The following is a 20,661-nucleotide window of genomic DNA, read 5'->3' on the forward strand; positions in this document are numbered from 1 at the left end:
AATCATGTTGACTGACCTAAAAGGAAACAGCTCTACTCAGCTGGTCACACATTTTCAAAGGAAAGGTTAATTAAGATCAGTACTTCTGAAACGGCAGATGAGCGGTGCCAAAACCCAAGTCTTCGGCCCAGCTCTCAGAGGAGAAACGACTCTTTAAAAGGGCTGGATAAACACTGTACAGAACATCTTTTTTCTTCTTTAATGATGTGTCTGTGTCTGTGTGTGCGTGCGCATGCACAGGCAAGGAAAAGGGAGAGAGAAGTTTTGCTGGGAATGCAGTGCATTCGGATGGAAACTTGTTTCTTCAAAGCCTAACACTGACCAGAATGAAAATCTCCCCTCCTCACCATGGGTGGCCAGGGCTAAAAAATACATTTGCGTTGTACAACCAGATCTTATACCCGCAAACACTTCCTAAGTACACAAGGGGAGAATCTCAGTTTGCCTGCAGCTGAGAAAAGAAAAGGTAAGCTTGGACGTGCTGTTTTCCCAGTAAGAGTCTCCTCCACCAGCAATTAAGGAAGCATGAAGATGTTGTGACATGCTGTTAATTCTGTGAAATGCATAGCTTGGCCCTGGGATGGTGCCGTACGCATCTATCACTCAACAAGAATGTGTGTGTTTCCTCCCAGCCCAATTTCTGGCAAAAGACCCAAGAAAGTTAGTTGCACAAACATTCCACAGAAAATTAATGGGCATAAATTGGTTGCAATGAATATACTGTACTGGTTGCCACAGGTCATAAGGAAGACCAACTTTCTCTGTATTTGGGGCTATTACATTTCTGCATGGACTTGCCTGTGGGATAGGTAGCTTGATTAAAATTAATTAAAACTTGTACATTAAATCAAGTAAGAAGTCCTTGAAGTGGGTAACAACTGGACCCTACACGATATACAGGAGGATTTGTAAGCCTGTTTTTAGTTGAATGGAGCCAAGGAAAAATATCCCTGGAATTTCTCACGCAGGCTGAAAAAGTCACTGTGCGGAACTCTCTGAACTTTGTGGGTGGAGGGTGTACCATTCCCCCTCCCCATCAATGTGCTGAAATGCTAGACCCGGGACATGGTGGAGCATCCAAAATGGTGGCAACCCTGCCAGCACATGCGGGAGAGGAACACAAACCTAAAAAGAAGGAAGAGCTGTGCTGAGCTAATGGGGAGCCCTCCAGGAGTTCAGCAAGGCTGTATACTGTCGCCCTGCCTATTTAGCTTTTATGCAGAGCACATCATGAGAAAGGCGGGGCTAGATGACTCTCCAGTTGGCATTAAGATTGCTGGGAGAAATATCAACAACCTCAGAAATGCAGATGATACCTCTCTCATGGCAGAAAGTGAAGAGGAACTAAAGAGCCTCTTGATGCGGGTGAAGAGGAGAGAGCAAAAGCTGGCTTGAAACTCAACATTAAGAAAACTAAGATCATGGCATCTGGTCCTCTCACTTCCTGGCAAATAGATGGGGAAGAAATGGAGGTAGTGACAGATTTTATTTTCCTGGGCTCCAAGATCACCACAGATGGGGACTGCAAGCCAAAAAATTAAAAGACGCTTGCTCCTGGGGAGGAAAGCGATGGCAAAGCTAGACAGCATACTAAAAAGCAGAGACATCACCCTGCCAACAAAAGTGCGTATAGTCAAGGCTATGGTTTTCCCAGTTGCAATGTATGGCTGTGAAAGCTGGACCATAAGGAAGGCTGAGCGCAAAAGGATTGAGGCCTTTGAATTGTGGTGCTGGCGGAGACTCCTGCGAGTCCCTTGGACCGCAAGGCGATCAAACCGGTCAGTCCTAGAGGAGATCAACCCTGACTGCTCTTTAGAAGGCCAGATCCTGAAGATGAAATTCAAATACTTTGGCCACCTAATGAGAAGGAGGGACTCACTGGAGAAGAGCCTAATGCTGGGAACAATTAACAGCAAAAGAAGAAGGGGACGGCAGAGGATGAGGTGGCTGGATGGAGTCACTGAAGCAGCTAGTGTGAGCTTAAGTGGCCTCCGGGGGATGGTGGAGGACAGGAAGGCCTGGAGGAGTATTGTCCATGGGGTCATGATGAGTCGGACACGACTTCGCGACTAACAACAACACCCTCTAAGAAACTGTTGGGAGAGTTTCTTCTCACCTTGAAGAAATATGATGAAAAGGTGCCCTCCTATTTTCCACCCACACATGAGCTGGAAGATTACAAGAGCCATCAGCATACAGCTTTAGTTTTTACTCTGCAATGTACCTGAACACCCACTCTATATTCCAACCCCAGCAAACCCATCCCTAATCATAGGAAGGTTCACATTATTCCATTTTCCTGTTTCTACTACTCCTTATCTTAAGGCATAACCCTATGCAAATTTAGGCAGGGAAAAAAGGCCTACAACTCCCAGAATGCCTCAGTCAGCATTTATTTCACTTTCTAAATTCACGTTGGATTCTATCTAAACTTGCATAAGATGTTATGCTTACCCTCCTTCATGATAACTGACCACCTCCAGTTGGTTACATCCACATTAGAAATGGGGCACAATGACAGCTTAAGCGAAATACTTTTACGTCCTATTGCTTTCATACAAATATTTGAGCACATGCTGAAAATCAGTGGGACTTAAAAAAAGATGGAAGTTGTGCCAACTGAATATTTACTGGATTTGGAGCATTTATACCTCAAAATAGAGCCAAATCTCTGGAAGTGAGTAAAGAGACGATTGTATTAACATGAATGTCAATAGGTACAGTGAAATGGCAGTATGCATACAGCAAGCTACATTCTGTTACCCAACACCCCCAGTAAAAGGCTTGCTTAAGAAACTAATCTCGGCTATCTTTTGAAAACTTGATATGGGTCAAGTTGTTGTTACATGTCATCAAGTCACCTCTGACTTGTGGCAACCCTAAGAATCAATGTGTGCAAAACGGCCTGTCCTTCACAGCCCTGCTCAGCACTTGTACACACAAGGCTCTGGCTTCCTTTAAATTCCATTAAATTTTCTTAGAGAAAAAGGTTCATAGCAAGTAGCCCAGATATCACTGAATCATCAGATAGTAGTGTTGGAAGGAGCCATGAAGGCCATCAAGTCCAGCCCCCTGCTGTTGCAGGACACCAAGTCACACCATCCCACTCAGAGGCTGTCCAGTTTTGCCTTGAATGCCCCCAGTGTGGGAGAGCCCACCCCCTCCCTAGGCAGCTGGTTCCACTGTTGCATTGCTCTGACAGTGAGGAAGCTTCTCCTGATGTCCAGCCTGAATCTGGGTTGCCACAACTGAGTAAGCCCAACTCCTGCTGGTCATCTATCTGACTTCAGAAAGTTGGGTAGCTAACAAATGTACTCAGAAATGCTTGGGACATTTATACAGAGAGGAAAACCATGGGTGAACCTGCCTTTAGTTACATCGTTTGAGGTCAGAAGCAGGGCATTGGACCGAATAATCTTCTTGGCCTTCTCCATCTCTATGATTCTATGATTCAATGATTCAAAGGTAGAAGTATTTCAGGAATAATTCAGGAAGAAAAGAGTCACTGGAGAGAGAGGAGGAGGGATTTTCTGAACAATCTTACACCATTGTTGTGGAACATTGCCTTTATGCCTTTATTCCAGCTAGACCAATAAGCCAAGCATAGACTCACAGACTTTTCTGTTGCTATTTATTAACTTAACTCATTACTGCAGGTCTGCAGTGCTCGATATGTGAAGTTCTCTGAGCAGTTCACAACAATGGGAATTGGGTTTCAAGAAGGAGTGTGATGAATGTAGAAGACGCAGAGAGCTCTCAGCTTTAAATGTTCTTCTGCATCATTTCTCAACTCGAGTGACCACATTTGAAGAACAGAAAGCAAAATGTAAACCTGAAACTTACTGTTCTAGTTGGCTGCCTAAAGAAAATGGAAGTGTAACATTCTAGCATGGGTAATTCCATTTTAACTTTGTAAAGACAGAGGCCCCAAAACATTAAACAAGCAAGTTTTTAAACCCAGCCTATAGCCTGGCCTTATTCCCCTCCACGATCCTATTCCCAATGCCCTCTGATAAGAAAAATAACCCTGGTTTCAGAAAAATGGGTGATTAAATAGAAGGATGCAAGGATTTTGTGAAATCCATTCTGCCTGCATTTCACAGATTGTCAGCATCTTCCATTCCTTTCTCTGCTCCCTGCCCAAACTTTTTTTTCTTTTTTCAGGGATGTGTGAGATTTTGTTCCACTTGGACAAGTGTGCATTCATGTTAATCTACATTCGCACAGCTGCACTTTAGTGCTAATATGTTTAATGTAAATCACCCCCCAAAAGTAAGGGGGGTAATGTCTGCATATCCATGGAAGCCAACTGGGAAAAATTTGTCCACCGGGAAAAATCTGTCCACTGCAGAATATGCAGTTCAGATTCAGAGAAATACCAACTTATTTGAATGGCGTGTGGGTTTCTCCAACAACCCCAGTTAAAAGCAGTAGAAAGAGTCAAGATGTCAATTCATGTTAGTATTTAAGGATGGAATGAAACAGAAAACAAAAGAAGTAAAAGCTTATTTCTATTCTTGTTCCTTTGGACAATGGGGCATCTGACCAGTTCAGTTTTAGCCTGCTGACCAAATACTGGACAAGTCTTTCAAAAAGCATCAATACTGTTAGAACAAAATCAATAACTGCTCTGATATTTATGATAATCAGAAAAAATAGATAGTCATGACTGTGTAGTATTATCCAACGTGGGCAGATGGGTAGGCCTAGTGCAAGTATGTTTTACTGGAGAACAAGGTCAAGATCATCCAAACTGTTGCATCTCCAGTCACAATCTATGGGTGTGAAATGGACAGTGAAGAAAGCTGAGAGGAGGAAAACGGATGTGTTCAAAACATTGTGCTGGCAGATAGCTTTGTGAACCCAGGACCAACAGAAAGACAAACAGGTGGGTCCTAGATCAAATCAAGCCAGAGCTTTCTCCAGAAGCAAAAATGACAGTGCTGAGGTTGTCATACTTCAGACACATCATGAAAAGGCAAGACTCCCTGGAGAAGACAACCATGTTAGGGAATGTCAAAGGCGGAAGAGGGAAGGGGATACCGAACGTGAGAAAGACGGGCTCCATAAAGGCGGAAGAGGGAAGGGAAAACCGAACGTGAAATGGACGGGCTCCGTAAAGGCAGAAGAGCGAAGGGGACACCGAACGTGAGATGGACGGGCTCCATAAAGGTAGAAGAGGGAAGGGGATACCGAACGTGAAATGGATGGGCTCCGTAAAGGCGGAAGAGGGAAGGGGATACCGAACGTGAGAGGGACGGGCTCCATAAAGGAAGCCACAACCTCAAACTTGGAAGAGCTTAATGGGGTTGTCATGGACAGGTCATTTTGGAGGGCTTTTGTTCATGGGGTCACCACAAGTCTGAGATGACTTGACAGCCCATCACAACAACAGTGATTCCATACGTTGATTCTCCCTCTCAAATATGGGGTTATGGAGTCGGATTCACAGAGTCAGAACCAGAAGCAATTCTTGGGTTCCTGGAGTCAGAGCTGGAGACAGTAAAAATGTACCAACTTTGACTCCTAATACATTTAAATTGAAATATACATAATATGTTAAAATTTCCTGTTTTACAGATAATCATTTGAGTAACCTATTTTTCCAGGGTATATTTTCAGGATATAGTTTAATTTCTTATCTTAGTGAAAGTGGCACCCCATAAAAATTTACAATGGCAAGAAAAAACCCATCAACAAGGTTGGCTGTTTTTGAACACTTTACAATAACAACAGATGGGAAATATCATGTGTGTTGGTGTATTACAGAAGACAATGATTGAGACAAGCACGTGTTGCGAGTCATTTCTGTGGTTCTGATAAAAATTCACCTACAAGAGCATCAGATTTAAAAAGACAGTTGCAGCGTTTCCATCCTAGAGTTAGAAGCTGTGAATGAGAAAGGGAGCAATCGAGACATTCCGCCTAATTCAAGAAATCCACTGGAGGCCAAACGCAGCCAGCACAATTCTTTACATCTGATGAAGTTGAGAGCTTTCAATCAACACAGAAAATAAAAAATAATTACATTAAAAATTGTTTTAAACTACACTGTTTTAAATTGTTATCCCTCAGCTATATACTGTTTGGATTTCCTGGTTTTTCTTTCTAGTTTATTGTTCCGTGTTTAAATTGATTGTTTTTTATTGTTATAGTGTGTTTTTATCCCACTGTAATCCACTTAGAGCCTTTGGAATATAGCAGAATATAAGTTTAAGAATGAATGAGGAAAGAAATAGTATATTCCTATATTGCAATATAAATAAAGAAGTTGGAGTCAAGGGTACCATAAACTGAGGAGACAAGGGTTTTATTGACTGACTCCACAGCCCTGCTCAACGTCACATTTGTGGTTTTGTATGTAGGGGGGAAGGGATAAGTAGCATTTATTTATTTATTTTACCTAAAACTTTTCTATACTGTCAGTAGTAATTTGTCTTCAAATAACAAAGCAATGATGCCTACGACGCAGGAAATCACCACGCTTGATCAAAATCCTTGGCTCAAGCTACACCAAAGCCGCAGCTGTGCAAGGGAGGGGGAACCATCTCACTAAATAATAAAGATGCTTTCTGTTGCTCGTTACAGATCTTTCCCTTTTATCTTTCCATTCAGCACATTGCACTGGGTTAGATTTTAGTAGTGTTGTGGGGCAGCCATGTCTAGGCTGATGAATGAGATCTGCTCTTAAGCAATATGCAAGCAACATGTGGGTCATTCTACAAAGCACAGGTCAGGGAACGCCAAAAAGACACTCCATGAATATGGACGAGCTGACAGACTACAAAGCCAGATGTTTCAAAAGCCATGAGAGCGAGAGAGAGAGAGAAAGAGAGAACGAGAACACTTACACTTTCAAATCATCCACTGGCATTTACTGAATAAGCTTAAATGGGTGTGTATCTTTCTCTTTTTCACTTTCTTTTCTTGGTGGGGTCCAATCAACATAGTAACCCACACCTGAGGTTTGAATGTAGGTTGCTGCAGAAAAGCTAGCATGCTGTCCGAACCCAGCCACAACAAATAACCATGGCTTGTTCACCCAAACAACCCAAAACAAACTGTGTGTTCTCTTCATGGGTTGTTCGTAATTAACTATGGTAGCTAACTATGGTATAACTGTGGTTGGTTAACTTGGCTCGGTTCAGAGAGCAAGGAAACCCCAATCTCAAGAGCAACCCATACATGCAGAAAGTATGCGCTGCCCCAAGTCGAAGTCAGAAATAAGCACCCCTTCCAGAGTAAGAGGTTGTTGTGAGGATAAACCTCAGAAGCTGCCTTATCCCAGGTCAGATCTTAGGTCTGACTAACCCAGGATTCCCTTCTCTGCCTGAGACTTTTTCGGGTCTTGGGAAGAAAGAACTTCCCCATCATCTCCCACCTGAACCTAAACTGTGGATCAGGACAGAACCTGAGAGTTCTTGTACGCAAAACACGTGTTCCAGCAAAGAGCCACAGCCCACTGCCTCCTACAGATGCCAAAGCAGGGGTGCAGAACCTCAGGGTCAGGGGCCAAAGTTGGCCCTTCCGGGGTCCCTTTCTGGCCTTGTGGGATCCCCAGATAGCCACACAGTCTTAGCGTGACGCTCCACCCCTTTCCCTGATGGCCAACGTTTTCACGGTTTCCCAACTTTTCTGCAGTTGAGTCCCCTGTTCTAGAGGGTTAAAATACCCCTGTGAGCTTTCGGCATCAGTGTGCTGGCATGTTGCTTCCAGCTCTGCCCACCAAGGGGATGCAGCCCCAGATTGCTGCTCGGAAGGGGAAACTGGATCTCGGGGTGGAAAAGGTCCCCCACGCCTGCACTACGAGCCCACTGCAGCTCTGGCAGCTTTCCACGATCCCAGCTGCATTTCAGGCCAGCATCACTTAACTCCACACCTCCTGGCCTGCACAATTTCTCTGCCCAGCCCATTCCATCTCCAGTTTTTCTTTGCTTCTCAAACCCTTTTCTCCATCCATCTCCTTTTTCTCTCGTTCATTTGGAGGTGGTGCCCTCCAGATGTTTTGGACTGCACCTCGCATCATTCTGGGAGTTGCTAGGTGGAATTTATGGGAGTTGTCCTCCAAAACAGCTGGAGGGCATCCGGTTTCCTGTTCCTCCCACCCCTCATTCAACCGTCCTATCCAGAACCTTCTCCTGTGCTTCAGCACCCTGGACTGAAGTCCATTCATGGACCTCTGCGTCTCCTCCTTCTCCAGGCCCTTCCACCAGTCTTGCTCCCTTCAAGCAAGAACCCAGGAAGCCCGAGAGCCAATTGCCTCCAAGAAGCCTTCAGATAAAAGCAATTTGCCTGAAAATAAACTCAGGGATGGGTTCAGGTTTGGGGGCTTGGCCATCCTGAGTTGGGCCATGTCCATTTCAGCCCAGAAAGAAGGCCAGGCAGGAGGCGGCAGGGGCTCTTTGCTCCTGACTCGGTGCAGGTGATGAGAGGGGCCTGGAGACCAGACAGCGACCACACGGAGGGAGGGCAGGGCCAGGGGCACCGGGCTCCATGGCTCCAGCTGAGCTGGGGGCCAAAGCAGGTGCCCAGCAATGCTGAGCCCCAGTGGCAGCCCGTAAACCGTCCTGCTTGTAAAGTCGGGGTTCCCCACAGCCCCCACAGCCATCGATGTACCCCAAGAGGCCTGCAAGCTACTGGCTGCCCTCTGCACCAGAACACCCCCAAGACAGCGGGCCCTGCAAGCCTGGGGAACCCCTGCTGGGAAGCAGAAGATCTGTTAGCAGAGCCTCTCCAGTGTTCAGGGGGTCAATTTCTAGCAGCGAGCTTTCACAACAGACTCCAGGATAATGCCCAAGCCCGTAAGGCCAACGGGGCAGGTGGACTGCGGCACGCCACAGAAGCCAGCAAGCGCCCTTCCTAAACCAGGCCTCCAAGTGTGATCGCAGCAAAGGCCCACCTGCAAAGCCTCCTCGGGCTGAGGCTTCTCCCTCCTCAGGCCACATGAAGAGCTGTGGGTGCTGCCCTCACAACCCCATCGAGGGGGACATGAGCGACTCTGTCATTTTGTTCCAGAATCTATCCATTGGACAGTTCCATAACCAGATTCCCCTAACAGGATATTTATTATTACTAGATACGATTAGATAGTTTTACTGTTTCATACTAGGCATTTCTCCCTGCTCTTGCAATGCATGATAATTAATCAGGGCAGCTTCTAAAACAATGGCATCGCTAAGGAAGAAAAAAGGATAAAAGTGTTAAAATGCATCCACTGCCTGGGCAAAGCAAAAGCCTATCTGAATTTTTTTTAATGTCCCCACTAATCGACAGAAGGCCATCAAAGAAGGCTGGCCTTGTGAGGCAAGGCATTCCACCAGATTGGTGCAAGCACTGAGAAGGCCCTGTCACTTGGTGACTTGCCTTTGGTGCAGCACAAAGAAGAGACCGAATCCCCTGAACTTAGAGAGTGCACAGGAGCAGGCAGCCCTCCAGGTATCCCAAAGTGTCACCTTCCCAAACTCCACCCTTGTATTGGTGGAGTGAAAGCAACAAAAAGAGATTCAGTAGGAACAAATACCGGGCCCTCCAGCTAGGAAAAAGAAACCAAGTGCATTGATACAAGATGGGAAATACGTGACTCGACAGAACTGAAAAGAAAAAGACCTTGGAGTAACTGTGGACAACAGGGTAAACATGAGCCAACAATGTGATGCAGCCTCAAAAAGGACAACTGCTATTTTGGGATGCATTAATAGAAGCATTACTTCCAAATCACGAGAAGTAGTAGTTCCCCTATACTCCTTACTAGTCAGACCTCACCTGGAATACTGCATCCGGTTCTGGGCAGCAAATTTAAAGAATGATGCAGAATAACTAGAAAGGGTCCAGTGGAGGGCAACAAAAGTGATCCAGGGTTTGGAAACACTGCCCTGTGAGGAGAGACTGGGAGAACTGGGCATGTTCACCCTTGAGAAGAGAAGGCTGAGAGGGGACATGATACTTCTCTTTAAGTACCTCAAAGACTGTCACAAAGAGGAAGGTCAAGATCTCTTCTTGCTGATGCCAGAGTGTAGGGCACGAAGTAATCAGATCAAGTTGCAACAACCCAGATTCAGGCTGGACATCAAGAAAAGCTTCCTCACGATCAGAGCAATACAACAGTGGAACCAGCTGCCTGGAGAGGTGGTGGGCTCTCCCACACTGGAGACATTCAGGAAGAAACTGGGCAGCCCTCTGAGTGGGATGGTGTAACGTGGTGTTCTGCAAGAGCAGCAGGGGTTGGACTCGATGGCCTTCATGGCCCCTTCCAACTCTACTGTTCTATGATTCTATGAAACACAGATCCTTTTTGGAAACAGCACTTTGCTCACAATTGTGGCTGAGACAGCATATAACAAAAACCCATTTCAGGCCTTTTCACAGGTTTGCGATTCCCAGCAAGGGAGAAGGAAGCACACTTAGCTCTGCCATTCCGACATCACATTTATTGCCCACTTTATGGATGGCAACTGGCCACCTTCCCCTATCCATGCATGTTCTCCACATGAGCCGAGGATATTCCAGCTCTGGCCCCATATGGAGAGGAAGCTTTCATCCCCAGGCAGTCACTCTCCTTGAACAGAAGGCGACAGACACAGCAACGGAGGGGAGCTGTGACACTCCTTGCCCTTTCACATTTGCTGTACCCAGTTAGAGAATGTCCGAATAAACGTTTTCCCCTCTGCCAATCAAGCTTTACCAGAAACAAGTTCTCCACGCTGCGGAACCAAGATGGCAGCCACCTGACACCTGGCAAACTACTTTTAAGTGAAAATGCATCCTTGCAAATTGAATAAGAACTCCAGGACTGAAGCAAATGACTTCCCTATTAAAATGTTCCGCTTGATTTCCAATGCTAATTTGTAGATGCAGCACTGCTGGAAGGAGGGGGGCAAGTCCCAATAGACAACTGACTCAACCTGTGGTCCATGCAAATATACTGCAGCATAATTAAAAATAAAATAAAATGGAGCATGAGGTGGAGGACAAAGGAGCAAGAGGAAAGTGATTATGACTTCCAAAGCAAACAAACCTTAGAAACACTACTTTTCCAAAGCACGGGTGGGGAATGGTGATTTAAGAGTGCCCTCTGCTGGTGACAGCAGGGATAACTATTGTTCCAAGAGAAAAAAATAGAGGGGAAAAAGTTGAAACATTTATTTTTATGAGTTAGCTGACTCCTGCTGGAGGCAGAAATAATAGGAGAAAAACCATGCTGTGTTAACTTTTTATGCTTCCATTACATCATCCAAGACATCATGAAACTAAAAAAAAAAAATGCTTAGTTCTGAACTTTAAAAAGATGGTAGAAACTATTAGGCCAAAATCACTTTCAAAGGGGAAAAGAAAAAATGGATTTGAAAATTTATGACATCAAGCAGTTCCATTCTTCTCTTGAGTTCAAACAGTTGCAGGATGCTCTGTATTCAGCAAGAACGTTTACTTAATTCATTTAAAGTCTGTTTAGTTAACCAAGGTTGTCCTCCACCTTAGCTTGCCAAAAGGTGCTAAAAGCCTCATGCGGAACTGTTGTGTGCCAGATCCTCCAGCAAACCTCTTCCTGGCTTCTGATCTGCTGCTGTTGTGTACAAGCAACATGGCCTGGGGCGAGTGTTGGAGTGGCACCCTAGGTTATTAGGGTTCTTGTCCCCAAACAGCCATGAAGCTCGCTGGATGACTTTGGGCCAGTCACTCACTCTGTTTCTTACCTCACAAGATTGTTGTGAGGATAAAAGGGAATGGAGCATCACGCAACTCACCTTGGGTCCTTGCAAGAGGAAGAATGATGGCATATAAATGTAATAACAGTGGTAGTAAGAGGGGTAATGTCAATCTTATGTCAAAGGAGGTCAACCTTATGTCAATCTTATGTCAAAGGTAATGTCAAAGGAGATCAACCCCGGCTGCTCTTTAGAAGGCCAGATCCTGAAGATAAAGCTCAGATACTTTGGCCACCTAATGAGAAGGAAGGACTCCCTGGAGAAGAGCCTGATGCTGGGAACAATAGATGGCAAAAGAAGAAGGGGAAGGCAGAGGATGAGGTGGCTGGATGGAGTCACTGAAGCAGTTGGTGTGAGCTTGGGTGGACTCCGGGGGATGGTGGAGGACAGGAAGGCCTGGAGGAATGTTGTCCATGGGGTCGCGATGGGTCAAGCATGACTTTGCAACTAAACAACAATGAGAGGAGTAATGCCACCTATTGGATGTATTTCTTCTGCTTGAAAGGGATTTACTTTGTATGACAAAAATGGAAAGCATCAAGGAGTCTGCACGTAAAGACACCAGCAGAAACTCCTTAAGGTGGAGTGCACAATTGTGGAAAATGAGCTGCAGCAAATCCCTCCCCGCACATGCTGGTCACAAGCCATGTAACTATCCTGCTGGCCGCAAGTTATTGTGATGTCCAAACCCATCGGGGGTGGCTGGCTCAGGGGATTTATGAGTCACCCCGTAATCCTAGAACAAGCCATGGACTTATTTTTCCTCTGTGATCTCGCAAATTCTCTGTGCATGCGTGTGTGTGTGTGTGCGTGTCTTTAAAAGGCAGACTTTCTGAAATCTAGAAAGGTTGCTTCACTGAAAATGACAGTAGCAAGCTTCAGTGGAAAGACTGCTTTTACAAGTTTACTTCTTCACCCGTTGGGCAAGCCTCCTTCGTCCGCCGTTGCTTCACCCTCTGGAAAGAAGAGTCTGGAAATCTAGAGCATGCCACCAAAGGCTACAGACCGGAAGAGCCTGTTTTTGTTTATTATTTATTTGCAAATGGACATGTCTCCTTTCGGCCCCAAGACAACTCGTTGCAGAAACTTTAAAATGCTTTCTACAGTAGGCCTTTCTTCTGTGTGAAGATGCATTGGATCATTCTCTACGGTTCTTTCAGCAGTCCGCTCCAATGCTTTCCCTGCATTAGTCTCTTGCAATCTGGATATCAACATGGGGTAAAATAGGCACCAGTCTTCCTGTCTGAGCATGTCTTCAGACCCACAAAGCGCCGCGGCCCAAGTCAGAAAAAACAGACATGCTGCAAAATAAAGGCAAGTGCTGGGGCGAGCCTGTGGAAAGCCCTGGTGCCGCACAAGAATCCATCTACACCCAGGCATTTGGCTGGGGTTACACTTTCACATGGCGATCAAACCGGTCAGTCCTAGCGGAGATCAACCCTGACTGCTCTTTAGAAGGCCGGATCCTGAAGATGAAACTCAAATACTTTGGCCACCTAATGAGAAGGAAGGACTCCCTGAAGAAGAGCCTAATGCTGGGAACAATAGAGGGCAAAAGAAGAAGGGGACAGTAGAGGATGAGGTGGCTGGATGGAGTCCCTGAAGCAGTCGGCGTGAGCTTAAGGGGACTCCGGGGGATGGTGGAAGACAGGAAGACCTGGAGGAATGTTGTCCACGGGGTCACGATGGGTCGGGCATGACTTTGCGACTAAACAAAAACAAAAAAAATCCTAATAGGGCTCCCCAGAAGGGTCCATGCGTGCTTAGCTATAGGAAGACTGCAGCGTCTAATCTCCCCTGGACCATTTACCTGGGCCCCAGATTGGCAACAATTTGGAACACCTGTTGGTCATGGCGTCTTCCAAGGCGATGGGAAAGAACCATGTCATTCAGCCCACCCAGGGGAGCCCTCCTCACAGCAATTTTGGATTGGACTGCTGGGAGGCTGACCCCACAGCACTTGCATACCGAATGAACCAGGCCCCAAAAAAGTCATACAAATCCTGCGCCTATTTAACAGCGCATTAAAGGAGTGGGGGAGACAGAAGGCAGCATAATGAGCCTGCACTCAGTGGACGTGAGCTTCCATGGGGAACGTGCCCCCTCTCGTATTTCATGCAGCGTATGCCAACATGGCCCCATTCAATTTACTCCCTTGTTTATGAAGCGGCACCGCTTTGTTTCGTCGCGTCAGCAGGAATGCAGAAAGCTTTGGCAACTGTGCATTACTTGCTGATGCAGCAGAAGCTCAAAATGCATGCGAGGAAATCTGGGTCCAAAGAAGAGCGCAAAGGGTGCGCCTGGCCCTTAATGCACATGCTCGAAATGGAGTGCAGCTTTTTCTGCAAGATGCATTGGGGTATAAAGTCCCAGTGATGGGAGGACAGAGGAAGCCAGAGCCTCAGAACATAAGAAAAGCTGCATCAGACCAAAGCCTTCTGTTCTCACAGTGGCCACCAGCTGCCCAGAGAATGCCTGAACACCCATGCTCCCCAGCAACTGGTGTACACAGGCATCCTGCCTCTGGTACCAGACACAGGAAGGAGCCATCAAGGCCCACAGCTGTGGGTAGCCTCTCACCCATGCATTCGCCCCTTCCCTTTCCAAGCCATCCAAATTGGTGGCCACTTCTACATCTTGTGGAAGAGAATTCCACAGTTTAACTCTGTGCTGTGCGAGGAAGTCCTTTGATTTGTCTCCAATCTTCTACCCATCGGCTTTGTGAGAGGACCTCCTTGGGTTCCAGCACCATGAGACAGCGAGAAAATGTCTCCCTCGCCACTTTCTGCAGGGCTTTTTCTAAGCTGAGAGTGAGTCACTGGCCCAAAGTCACCCAACCAGTTCCATGGGCTGAGTGGGGACCAGAACCTGGATCTGCCAGGCCCTTGGGCCGACACTCCAGCTGCCGCTGTACGCCGGCTCTCGGTCTGAAGCAGAAGAGCACAGGCCTTGGTTCACCCCTCAGCAAAGGGCCTGACTTTCTTTCCGTGTATCCTTCTGAAAGGCACACAGGGGTGCAGTTTCAGGAAGCGAGGCGCACCCAGACTTTACCCTCAGAGTCATACATCAACATACTTGCAAGAGTGGCAAAGGCATACTTGAAGCCACTTAAGATGAGCCAAGAGTGAGGAATCTGACAAGGAAAGAAAATTTGACAGGTTCTGACAATTATACGTCCTGCCGCTCCGATTCTGGTGTGCAGCCATGAGGTGATGCTGACTCACTCCGGTAAGAGCTGAGCCAGCTCACCAAATTCTGTCTCTAAGAAAGGCTGCAATTTGTGTATTTTTTTTAAAAAAGTACAGCAAATTGTTGTGCAATTAATAATTTGCGCAAATGTCCTTCAGCTTAAAAAAGGATCAATTGCAGCCTATCTTTAGAGAAGGAGGACCATGCAAAAACCTTGGCTAGGGTTGCGTTTGAGCATCGGCTCAAAAGAGGGAAAGAAATCCATCAAGCTCAAACAGGGTGAATGGCCCAGTATCAGCACTCCCCTGCTTCGGATCAGTTTATGCCACAGTCAGGACGGGCAGAGCCTTCGATATCTGGCATTCCTCTCTCAGGCCTTCTGTAGGCATCCTTGTCTGAGCTTAAGATTAGCAGGTAAAGTGGAGTCAAGAAACATCTGACAACCCTGTCTGAGAGCTAGAAGAACACAGAAAGAAACTAGACAGGAAGTCAGCTCCTTCTCTGTTCTGCTTCTCAAACTTTGCAGGCTAGAAAACAGGCAAGTTTGCCTTTGTCCATTTACTTGTACGTTATGGTGGAAAACAGACCATTATGGTGAACAGAGTGTAAAATAGCCCAAGAAAGGCTTTTATCTCTTCATGCTCAGGGCCAAGCGAGACACAATGTTAAATGTATCTTTGCTTTAAGAACATTCAACCCACCTTACCTCCAAGAAGAGGAATCAAGAAGAAGCCTCTAAAACATTTCAAAACAAAGCACTGCAGTAACATTTCTAAAGAGCAAAGGCATTTAAGAGCAACAATTTTTGAGTACAGCAGTAAAAAAAAAAGTGTAGAGTTTTCTTTCTGCTCTCTCTCCCATAAATATGCTACATCAGCTTGGAGAAGGCATGAAAACTACTGGAATCCCAACAGGTAAGGATAGGGGATTTAGCTATCCTTCCTTTGTGGCGGTCCCGCGGAAAATTCGTCTTCTGAAGGTGCCATTTGCAGGAAATCCCTTTGGTGTCAAATTCAGAGGAACTTTGGGAAAGTGCCCCTGTTCCTCTCGCCCCACCCACCATGGCCAAATTCCCTGCATTCCACTCAACAGGAGAGGTAACGGCAAGACCAAAAAAAATTGTGTGGGGGCCCCCTTTCTGTTTCCCCTTTTCTCTCCTGTCAAGTCGTTCTGCATACGGTGTACTCGAGAACTTGGTGTTCATTCAGAGGCTCCTGCAACTGCAGGCGCCCTTTGAAGGACCACCGTTCCCAGAATTCACCAACTCGCCAGCCAGGTTGCCATGAAGAGCACGGTGCAATGAGCTTGTTCAGGGTCCGAAATGGAGAACCTCATTGCAGCATTCTTCAATCCACCCAGGATAGGAGAGAGAGGAGCTAATACAAGGGAATTACACCCGTCACAGAGAAGGAACGTTACATCAGAAGGCCCCGCCGTCCATCGCACTGTGGCGGATCATCCGGGCTCACCTAATATCTTCATCCGTAACGATGAAGGCTTTGCAGAGAGGTTGGGATGTGTTCAGCCACACGGCTGGGTTTTTCTCCACGGCGGCAGAGAGCTGCCCCGTGATGGGAGCGGAACTCGTGTGCAACGCGCTGGCGACGGCGGAGAGGAGAGTTTCGTCGCTGTTCCCGGGGCCAACGCCTAGGAGACAGATGCGAGACATGCCATTCGGATACACCATGTGGTAATGGAAGCAGCAGAGCGAAGGACCTCCAATCCTGAAGCCGGGGTTTCCCATACCTAACTTCCAAACATACCTTATTTTGTAAGGCTATGTAAGCAGAACGCATTTCTCAACTCCTCGTTTCCTTAAATATTCATTAAAAGCACTTCCACCACCCACCCTGCCACATTTCCCCTTTTCCCTCTTTTTCCTCATTTGCTGCCAGTTCTGATGATACTGACACAGGTTCTGGCCTCACAACATCCATCTTCCATTTTTCAATGCTTCATTCCTCTAGGGCAAAGCTAGGAACCCCCTGGCCATTCAGGTGCTGTTAGATTCCCAACTCCCATCAGCCCCAGCCCCAGCCAATGACAGTGAGGATAGGAGGCCCAAAATTCACTACATTCCACAGCCCAGTTCTAGGGCATTCTGAAGGGGAAAGAAACACACACGCACACGCATGCACACACACACACACACACACACACACACACACACACACTGCTGCTGCTGCTGTCCTTTTCCCAGAATGCCCTGGAAGTGTGGGATGTCTGGAGAAATCATGTGGAAACCAGCAAGGGAGAGCCACAGAAAGGATCATACCAGCGACGGGAAGCTCCCCATTCCAAGCAATGAGTGGAATTAACAAAAATGAACCCCATTTGCTATTGCTCACATTTATTTTATAGCAGCCGAATGGGTCCTATTCTGTTCAGATGTTGTGCTTGTAGCAAACAAATCGGCCCCATTTAGCACAGGTTTTCATTTTTTATGAAACAAAGTGTATCTTTCGAGTCCATTCACACAATCGTCTCGAAGTCAAGGGATGGCAAAGCATTATGAACCATCTCTGTGGAACTCCGTTTGATCATCACTGATTTAGAGCACATTAAATGTCAGCATGACGAAGAATACCTTGAAGGCCTTTCGGCAGCTCCATGGATTTTATAATCTGCTCACTCACATCGGATGCACTTAAGCCTTGCAGCCTCTTCTCCCAGAAAAGCTGAAAGATTGAACAGTTTGATTAATACAACCAAGTCAGAACAGCTCGGAGGCCGAAGCATTGCAGGAAGAAGGCCTGTATTCACAGTACAATATTCGGCTACCACAGGGCTGGGCAACTCGAGACCCTGGCCTACAACTCCCATCAGCCCCATCCAGTATGGCTATGGTGGAGGATGATGGGAGCTGAGGCCCCCCAGAATGTTGGCCCACAAGTTGCCCAATGCTTCCAAATAGTCAAGACAGCAGCAGGCAGAAGCTTCCGGGGACGGGGAGGTCCCAACCTACAGCCCCCCCAAGGTCGTTCCTGTGGTTCAACATAGATGTCCTGACTCCCACATGAACCAACATTGAAAAAGTTGTGTATCCCTGCTTTGAAGAATGCAGTACCCACAGCTGTTTGGCACGAATCCCCTTAACAGCACGAGGAATGGTTTCGGTTATTTCTTTGTGTGTGTTTTTTTTCCAACTATTTATATTTATTATTTTATTTATACCCAGCCCTTTCCTCTGCAAGGAACCCAAAGCAGTTTATATAACCTTACAAAATGTCAGAAGAGCAGCTTATTTCGCCTACTGTGATCTTGTGCAAAATCATTCAGCCTCCTGTTCCTCTTTCATACACATATGCATTTGCATGCATACTTGTACACTGATAATTGGTTACATCAAGTTCACTTTCATAATTAATATTCTCAAGTTTTAATTTTAATCAGCTCAAGTGCTTGGCCACTTTCAATAGGCCCAAAGTTGCTGTCACTTGCATTCTTAAGATAGGGGCAGCTTTTAAAGGCAGGGCACTGACAGCCAAGCTTGTCAAAGACTTTGGCAAATGCCCCTGTGGGAGTCCATAAATGAAATACCTGTCTTCTCCATAGTCCATAAAGGCCTCGTTAAATTTCCTCCCTCCCTTGCTGCAGTCGAACGGAACAGAACGGAACAGAACAGAATAGAAAAGAATCTCTTTGAGAGGTGATGTTTGTAAATGTGGGAATAGGGAGGATTTTCCAACTTCAGAGGAAGGATGTTTTTCCTCAGAAATAAAACTGGGAAAGAAAAGGTTCAGTGTGCATTCCCCTCTATACCTGCTGCAAAGCACAGAAGTATCAGCCCACCTCCACCTGAAGTTGCCTGCATTTCTTTAAGCAAAGTACATGCTAAATGCAAAAGCATGTTTAACAACAGCAGGATCTGCAACTTGCATTTCCCTAAAGCAATCCCAGAGACAAGCAGAAATCCTCATTTCCACAGTCCCTACGGACCTGCCCTCCTTTCTGTATTACCCAGATTACCCAGAAAAACAATGGTAAAGACTCATCAGACTGAATCCAAAGTCAGTGGAGCTCGTCTAGTTTGTTTCAATGGGATTGAAGGAATGTTTAATGTGTCTCATTGATTTCAGTGGGGCCTAATCCACTAACTAAAGCTGGATCCAGTTCATTGAAAAGGAAAAGGGTCGCAGGGATTAGACTATTGGATGTAGACTGGCGAGACCCATGCACAAATGCACATACGGTCACAAAGTTTTCTGGGCCAGCTGAAACCAGTTACTGACACACAACACAACCACCTACAATGGGAAGCCAGCCGTGGTGTGATGCTCTTCCATCTGCACCTAGTACATTTTCCACAGGGTAGCATAATTTTCACAAACAGGCCTCCTTGAAAACCCACCACTTGCTCTACTGGCCCATGTGGTTCAAAGCCAGGACTGCGATTTTCTTATGAGCTGCTGCGATCTGCTACACTTGGCCAAGGTGGCAAAAAAAAGCTTGCACCGTTCTGCGTGATCTCAGCTGCCTCGGCCTCCCTCGCCCACGGCTGCCCTCCAGCAGCGCTCAGATGGCACTCTAGAGGAACTGTCCACACGGTCATGAGCCGGTCCCTTCCCTCTTTCCTTCCGGTTATCAAATTCGAGATAATCCTTTGGAGAAGTTCTTTCACTGCCTCTGAACAGATGACAACACAGGGCGATCTGCTGAGGGGGAGGCACCTGCCCATGTCAAGAGCTGAATCCAAACGAGAAGCTCCCACTTGGTCCCTCCCTTTCAGGAAAGCTTCCGACTCCACCCTCAGGAGGCTCTTAGGGGCCAACAGCCGGGACAGCAAAGCCTCTCCAACCAAGCAGTTTTTCTCCTGATGCCTCCTTACGGGTCAAGGACTGGATCTCACATCTGCTCCCTTTCCCCTCCTGAAAACCTTTCTGCCCCTTCTAAAACAGGCCAGTTCTCACTCTGCCTGAGATCCTTCACTAGGTAACCCTGAAACATCAAAACCTTCTCCCCACCTCAGTCTTCCACCTCCTCGGAATCCAACCATGAGTCTCTCTGAACAGTCTGCCGTGAGCGAGAGATGGCCCTCCTCTCTACAATAGGACGATGCTTTGGGAATACACAACTGTGTTGTTGTTTTTCTCTGGTAGACAGAAGAGAAAGGACTGAAGATGCCCACAGGAAGACCAGCTCTTTGTCAGGCATACCAGGAGTTTGCTGAGTAATCAACCAACCCGCCATACAGGGTGGCTTAGTGCGGCACTATTTCTCAACCTAGCATACCCAACCAGGATTATAGAAGATACAGCGGTACAGGGGAGGAGTCAGCTCTCAAAGCAAAGACAAAAATATAATAAGAGAAATAAGAGTAAAGAGATTTTGCAAACAGAGAAGATGTATGGCATCTAATCAAATTATTCAGAAACATTATTTTATCCCGAAAGTGAATGCATTCAAGTGTAACTCCGTAAATTTGTTTCTGTTAATGTGCAACCTCCAGTAATTGTTCATTATTAAAATGACAGTAATTTTTAACCTATTCTGTTCAGTTTAAATAGAAGCGAAAATGACAGAGATGTCTTCATTTGCCATTTGCATAATTACTGGAAGGACCTTATAAAATGCTCTCATTTAGCTGGTTTTATATCAATTTAGGGTACAATTATTTCAAATAAGGTAGGTGATCCCTACAGAGCGTGCTTGGGTTGATAACGTGATGGATGAGCGATGTAGGTTAACATAATTGCTTAGTTTCTGTACTCCCTGCACAAGTCATTAGTCCTTGGTTGTCCAATTAAGATCAATTTTAAGACAATCACGA

At 46.3% G+C, this 20,661-nt stretch overlaps 1 protein-coding gene across 2 annotated transcripts in view; it reads right to left on the minus strand.

The window, feature by feature from the left end:
- Window positions 1–20,661, minus strand: part of MBD2 (methyl-CpG binding domain protein 2) — a 62,563-nt gene that overhangs the window by 7,561 nt on the left and 34,341 nt on the right. For both annotated transcript variants that reach the window (XR_006414864.1, XM_044431555.1), the window contains exons 4-5: window positions 17,479–17,569; window positions 16,361–16,538 (exon numbers count right to left, since the gene is read on the minus strand). Coding sequence is in view for 1 of the 2 variants with exons in the window: in XM_044431555.1 (XP_044287490.1) it covers window positions 16,361–16,538; window positions 17,479–17,569 (269 nt within the window). In the remaining variant the exon portion in view is untranslated. The remainder of the gene's footprint in view (window positions 1–16,360; window positions 16,539–17,478; window positions 17,570–20,661) is intronic.

Source organism: Varanus komodoensis, unplaced genomic scaffold (genome assembly GCF_004798865.1).
Source record: "Varanus komodoensis strain SLA01 unplaced genomic scaffold, ASM479886v1 scaffold22, whole genome shotgun sequence".
Classification (NCBI taxonomy): Eukaryota; Metazoa; Chordata; class Lepidosauria; order Squamata; family Varanidae; genus Varanus; species Varanus komodoensis.